This window comes from Papaver somniferum, chromosome 8 (genome assembly GCF_003573695.1).
Source record: "Papaver somniferum cultivar HN1 chromosome 8, ASM357369v1, whole genome shotgun sequence".
Classification (NCBI taxonomy): Eukaryota; Viridiplantae; Streptophyta; class Magnoliopsida; order Ranunculales; family Papaveraceae; genus Papaver; species Papaver somniferum.
Window position 1 is genome coordinate 127,987,933 of NC_039365.1, and position 7,190 is coordinate 127,995,122.

The window sequence follows — 7,190 nt, forward strand, 5'->3', positions numbered from 1 at the left end:
ACCATCTTCTGTTGTCTTCGGCAAATTTAGTATGAGCTCTAATTTTTAGTTCTTTAGTTGACAAGCCAGGATTATCCCCTTTTATCAACCACATAATTTGCTGATACTTTCTCACATCGTTATTGATGAAACAATAACGATTTTGAAGACACTCATTTGTTCTTCTTGAATTTACGTGACTTAACGCCATAAACCTTTGAAACACACAGTGTCCCATAAGTTAAAAGTCTCTAAATTGGAATCTCTATCGCTTGCAATCGAAACCCAACATCGAATTAGAGAAATATCTTCTTCTCGAGTGAAATCTACTTCGGTTACGCGAGCACTAGGCATAGTGAAATGAATTTGAAGTTGAAATGGTGTGAGTAGACATAGATATTTATAAAAGAAGAATAGTAATCGTTGGATGTGGAACTGATGAGCGATGATCAAGTCAGCGATGCAATGACTAGCGCTGATGCTGGAATGACCAGCGAGCGATATTATGATCAGCTAGAGCCCATCGGGTTCAGCTAGAAGTAGCGAGAGCAGAAGAGAGTCGAGACCCGACCACTAAAAAGCAGTAATAACCACTGGTTCATATTACGTGAAAGCAACTTTCAACTGACTTAACTAGGGCTGCACAACGGGTAGGGTGGGTAGGATATGGCCTATATCCGCCACCCTACCCGTTTACCGGCGGTTAAGAAAATCTTTACCCGCCACCCTACCCGTCAAATAATGGATAGGGTAGGATACGGTTAAAAAACTGGCGGATAGGGTAGGGTTGGCGGGTAGGAGTAGGGTATGTGCACTTCTAGGTAGGGTGGGTAGGATATGGCCTATACCCGTCACCCTACCCGTTTACTGGCGGTTAAGAAAATCTTTACCCGCCATCCTACCCGCCGAATAGTGGATAGGATAGGATACGGTTAAAAAACTGGCGGGTAGGATAGGGTTGGCGGGTATGGGTAGGGTATGTGCACCCCTAGACTTAACTCAGTGCGGAGAGAGATTACGTATTTCACCACTTGCATAATCATCCTCCATGAATAAAATCAGCAAAGAAAAACCAGAATTCTGAAATCAGATAAAACAATTACAACTGGAGAAAGAAACAAGTTTCGGTAAGTATATTCACCGATCATCTCATCTTCAAACAAAATAATGTGTTTTTCCTTGTTTAGAATTTTGCCCCCCTCATGTGATTTTCCCGGGAAATTCAGTTCCCTTTTTTTTCTCTCTATTTTGTGACTTGAAATCAACAAGTTTGATATGTTATCTTCACTTAAAGTTTCTTTCTGATGGTTAGATAAGATATTGATGACTTCTGTTTTTTGAAAATAGATATTGATGACTTCACTATGAGAACTATTCGATGAAGTTTGCCTGTGGATTTCTTCAGTTTTAGCAACTGCTTCTATAGATAAACATGTGATTCTTCTAATTTTATGGACATACAAATGTTGATTGACTTGAATTTGATGATGATCTTAGAAGAAAGAAATGTAGAGTGAAAAAGAAATTCGATGAAGTTCTCTCGAGTCTATCCCAGAGACACGGAATTAGAATCTCTATGGTTTTTTTTTTTTTTGGTATATTTCTTGTTTACTAATTTTATATTTTATGTATAATCTTATGTATATCAGGTTATCCATGGCTAAAGATAACTCTGTCGGTGTTGAATCTCCACGGCGAAGGTCTGGTCTTCTGAGAGATCAAGTTCAATTATTAAAGAAAAGGGATTCTGATCGGTTTGAGATTGTCCCAATTCAAGATGCCTTGTCGTTTGAGAAGGGTTTCTTTATTGTGATCCGGGCATGCCAATTATTGGCACAAAAAAATGAAGACCTAATATTGGTAGGAGTAGCAGGTCCTTCTGGGGCTGGGAAGACTGCATTTACTGAGAAGATTCTCAATTTCATGCCCAGCATTGCTGTTATTTCCATGGACAACTACAATGATGCTAGCCGCATTATTGATGGGAACTTCGACGGTAAAATCTAATTATATTCTTAAGAGGTTCCACTGTACTCAAAAATGTATTTGGATGTATAGGCACTGACATGGTTTTAAGCAAAACCCCTTCTTAAGCTGATTGCTGTTAATTTAACTGTTTGTTACTTACACAGCTTTATGTAGAAATTCCTTATGAACTCATTTATAGATATGTGGAATCCCATTTAGAAAGAATATAAGTAGATAATCAAGGCAGTAAGATTTTAATTTTGTCTTCCTCCTTCAAATGAACATGCCAAAATCAAGGTTGTAAGATTTAATCTTCAAGTGTACATGCCAAAATCTTGCTGAAAATATTTAGGTTTTGACCTTTGGCAAATCAATGTCCTTCTGGTTGTCTATACTTTTGACAATTTTTTGCCTGGGAGTATAAGATTATGCAGGATAGTGGTGGAAAGACTATACAGGTCTAACAGTTTTCATGCATGGAACAGATCCGCGCTTGACAGACTATGATACACTGCTTGAGAATATCCGTGGTCTAAAAGAGGGGAAACCAGTTGAGGTGCCAATATATGACTTCAAGTCTAGCAGCCGAACAGGATACAGGTTGGACTGTACCTGATGAACAGTTAGTAGTTTATAATAATGGTTCTGATGATTTTAATGATCTTCCACTCGATGTTTATTAGCTTAGGATACTTTCTCATTAGGCAAAAAGAAAAGGGAACAGTATGAAGCAAAACAAAAATGAAACAGAAAAATAACTTCCAGTTAGATAAGGAGAAAGCTACATTCTTTTGTCTAGTTTAGCATATTGAGGTTGTGACTCCACTGACTCGGTTTCCTTGGTTACTAAGTTCGAGAGTATATGATTGAGCTGTTATTATGTGCAAACTTATTTATCCCAATGTAGCTATAGTATATTGTACTTCTCAGCTCTTTTGGTTAATAATTTAGTAAACAATTACATTTTCAGTAACTCTTGTATTTCGTTCTTAAACTCAAGCTTTTTCCTCCTCTTTCTCTACCCAATAAATTCTGGAAATATGATGCTAAGAACTTTTTGTTCCTCGCACCAGGACAGTTGAGGTCCCAAGCTCTCGGGTTTTGATTATTGAAGGCATTTATGCTCTGAGTGAAAAGTTGCGACCGTTGCTAGACCTTCGAGTCTCAATCACTGGTGGGGTTCACTTAGATCTCGTTAAACGTGTTTTACGGGATATACAACGTGCAGGCCAAGAACCAGAAGAAATAATCCATCAAATCTCTGAAACGGTTCTTTCACTGCCATTTTCAATGTTACTTAATCTAGAAAGAAAAACTGTTACTAACTTGCGTGGTTCTTTTTCCACAGGTGTATCCAATGTACAAGGCTTTTATTGAACCAGATCTGCAAACAGCACATATAAAAATAACCAACAAATTCAATCCATTCACAGGGTTCCAGAATCCCACTTATGTTTTAAAGGTTAATCCCAACTAAATTCCGTGTTTAGTTTTGTTATAATGTTAGTTACTCTCACTGTTATAGAGAAAGTTTCAGTGCCAACTTCTTAGCCAATCTTCATCCTGTGGATAAACTTGTTAATATTAGGAAAGAGGACCTCTTAGCAAGCCTCTCACAACCTGTCCTGAGTTGCTAGAGATTGTGAATAATGATAAGTGAGATAAAGTATATTACAGGTCTTAGGGTCTGCATTGGCCTTTTGCTGTTTTGTTTGTTTGTTTGATGTCTGAGGCGTCCCAAACCTAGCGAAATATGTCAAAACAACAAATACAACAAAAAGTCAAAAAGCCTTGTTTCGGAAGAGGTGCTGACTATTTAGTTACTGAAACACTCTATCAACTGGTCTTGTATTTGTTCTTTTCTATCAGCAACTAGTTTATGAAATGATGACATTTAATAATGTATTGTTCCCTGTCCTGCAGTCGCGAAAGACTCTTACTGTTGATCAAATCAAAGCCGTGATTCCTGAAGTGCATACAGAAACCACCGAAGAAACGTATGATATTTATCTTCTTCCACCAGGTGAAGATCCTGAAGCTTGTCAATCGTATCTGCGCATGCGAAACAGAGATGGGAAATACAACCTGATGTTTGAGGTTTATCCTTCAGGAACTTATATTGCTTTTCATGTTCCCGGTTAAAAGAGAAACTAATCATATTTCAAGGTTATAATGGGGAAAACTTTCATGACTTTTTGGTTCAGGAATGGGTTACCGATAGTCCATTCATAATATCACCACGTATATCTTTTGAAGTAAGTGTGCGGCTTCTTGGTGGATTAATGACATTGGGTTACACTGTAGCAGCCATACTTAAAAGGCATAGTAGTGTTTTCTTCAGTGAAAAGGTCTGTGTGAAGATGGATTGGTTAGAACAACTAAATCGTCACTACGTTCAGGTATTACATCAAGGCTCCTGAGAAGAAAGATTAGTGATATCTCATATCTGATTAAGTGGGCCCACTTTAATATCATCTTCGATTAAGGTTCCTTTATATAAAATACAATGCACTAACATGAAAATGTTTAATGGTATTGGTGAGGTGCAAGGTAAAGACCGTTTGTACGTGAACATGGTGGCAGAGCATCTAGGTTTGGGAGGTTCATATGTTCCTCGCACATACATTGAACAGATTCAATTCGAAAAGCTTGTAAATGAAGTTATGGTATGAAATCATAATATATCAAATTGATCGTCCGCGTTTATCTTGTTTACATGTGTTACTAATCTAATCATCTCACAGGCACTGCCTGAGGATCTGAAGTCAAAACTCATTGAGGAGGATTTCGCTTCATCACCGAAAGAAGCTATTTCACGACTATCAACAGACACGGCTGCAACGAGAAACACAAATGCTAAGAGGTTTTGTAGCTTGACCTTTTCTATATTATACTTTACTTATTTCTTACTGATACCTTAAGTTGGGTCACCGTCACACATAATGAGCATTACACATTCTGGCCCAACTGAGAGGCATAGACCGCAAGTTTCATTCTTTGTTTCAGAGTAAAAACGGAGAAGAAAAAAAATCTTATAATGTACTTGTGACTTGTGTAGTTTATTTAGTTTATAATTTGTATAAATCAATAATTTTTTCTCATTTTCTTTTCTTTTTTGATTATAGAGCAATAATTATTTCTCTTATAATTCATTTTTCTTTGGGTTATGTATATCTTTAGCTGTAATTGGTATTAAACGTATTTTAAACAGCGGCGTGTCACAATCATATTCTGCACTTCGGGAGAGGAGTCAATCCAAGTTGGCTAAACTTTCAGTTCACAATTTAAGCTTCAATGCAAGACAGCCAAATTCACCAGCTCTACATGCAAACCAGGTATAGATTCCTTTGCTGATTAGTTTTAGTCTATCTAAAGCATTGCAAAAGTCTAAAGCATCAACTGATAATCTTGTTTTTTCCTCCTTTATAGGGTGTGATTACTCAACTTTCTGAGCAAATTACCACTCTTCATGAGAGGTTGGATGAGTTCACATCCCGAATGGAAGAGCTGAATTCGAGGTTGACAACTGAGAAAGCTTCTTTAAGCCAACAAAACTTGTCCCTGCAAGCTGAAGCTTGCAATGGATCTGCACCTCACCTCATGCCTGGTTTAGGCAATGGTTCTCATTTACCCAAATCCTCATCTTCGTCTCAGTTAGTGAAGGACTCTCCGTTGATGGAAGAGGTATTTGATTGACCCCTTATCCTTCAAGTAGAGTCATGTTTACTTTATTTTCTTAGTTTTTCCTGTCATGAACAGATCAACACCATTGTACGAGGGCAACATCAGGTAATGCACCAATTAGACAATCTCAGTAACTTTCTTCGTGAGAGTTTGACTGAGAGGTCAGACCATTGCAGAACGAACAGCAGTGGTGGACTTGCTGATTTTGAATTTGTCGGGGTTCCTCTTGTTCTCACATTGGCGATTGCGGGTGCAGGAATCTTCTTGTTCAAGAGCTTTTCTTCCTAAAACGGATTCCATGGGTGAGTTTTCAGCTCTATTTGAAAGTGTACAGCTTTTACATATGCGTCTGCTCGTAAATTTGGTTTTAAGTGCAGTGATGTTACTTATGCAATATTAATAAATGAAGCAATACTAAATAAATATCAAGGCAAATAATGGTTCTTAAAGAGCATGTATAATGAAATGGACTGGGTCCATATTTTGATTAGAAAAGAAGAGTTGTTTATTTAATTAGTTTCATCACAGAACCCTTGGATGAAGCTAATCAAAATGCTTGTTGGCTAAACAGACTTGAATCTGAATGTTTTCAATTTTTATGTGCTGACGGATTCCGACGTTAGTACTTGTGTGGGAGTCATAACAGCTCTAAAACCATTATAATGTGCTGCACCCTAGTGTTAAAGCTTGAGAAAATGACGTGTATTCTCGGCCCGTGATGAACACCGACGCTGGTACCATGTCATTGTCATAATTTAAAACAGAATTAGTTTAATAGAGAACCCAGTAATAACATGAGATAAGATGCATCCTGCGGATGGCAGTAAAAGATCCGAACTTTGAAGCATTCGCACCCCAAGTAATTTGAGTAACCTGTTATAGGGGCGGCATGGTTTTTTAGTGGGGTGGCAGTGTGATAGTAATGTCCCTCTAGTTGGTTAGGGGATGTCCTATAAAGGGTGTAAATTAACTAGATTACCCTCCCCATTTTTCAACCTAAATCAAAGCTAAATTGAAAATTTGTTTTCTTTCTTCTTCTCTTCTCCTCCTCCCATCAACCGTAACCTCCATTAAAACTCAAAAATTTATCATCTTCGATTAATCGACGATTCGAAAATTAATCAAGTGTAGTATAATGACTTATATGAGGTATGTTTTGAGAACCCGGTTACGATTTGGTTTATATTGTTCGATTTAAGGTTAATTTCTATCCAAAATTAGGGTTTTTAGATGAAAATTGAAATTGAAATTTCTGGATTTATGTGAGTTACGGTTGATTTTAACTCAATTACGAACCTTAACTGGATATTTTGATGTTGTTACGGTTGGTAATAGTTCAATTACCAACCGTATGTTCTTATATCTCCGAATTTTCTTCAGTTACGGTTGGTAACCATTTTAGTTTACGAACCGTAACTCAGTTACGGTTGGTATCGAGCATTTAGTTACCAACCGTAACTCCCAACCGTAATTGAGTTATGGTTGGTATCGAGCATTTAGTTACCAACCGTAACTGGTTTTACGATTGGGTTTTCTTCAAATTTAACCAGCTATGGTTG

At 37.5% G+C, this 7,190-nt stretch overlaps 1 protein-coding gene across 1 annotated transcript; it reads left to right on the forward strand.

The window, feature by feature from the left end:
• The first annotated feature begins 990 nt into the window (after positions 1-990).
• LOC113302992 (inorganic pyrophosphatase TTM2-like) lies at positions 991-6,214 on the forward strand. The gene is made up of 12 exons (XM_026551966.1): positions 991-1,106; positions 1,629-1,975; positions 2,433-2,547; positions 3,021-3,216; positions 3,296-3,409; positions 3,871-4,044; positions 4,152-4,346; positions 4,491-4,613; positions 4,692-4,810; positions 5,159-5,282; positions 5,377-5,631; positions 5,707-6,214. Exons 2-12 carry the CDS (start codon positions 1,636-1,638, stop codon positions 5,917-5,919), a joined length of 1,968 nt encoding a protein of 655 aa, XP_026407751.1. The 5' UTR covers positions 991-1,106; positions 1,629-1,635; the 3' UTR covers positions 5,920-6,214.
• The last annotated feature ends 976 nt before the right edge of the window (positions 6,215-7,190 follow it).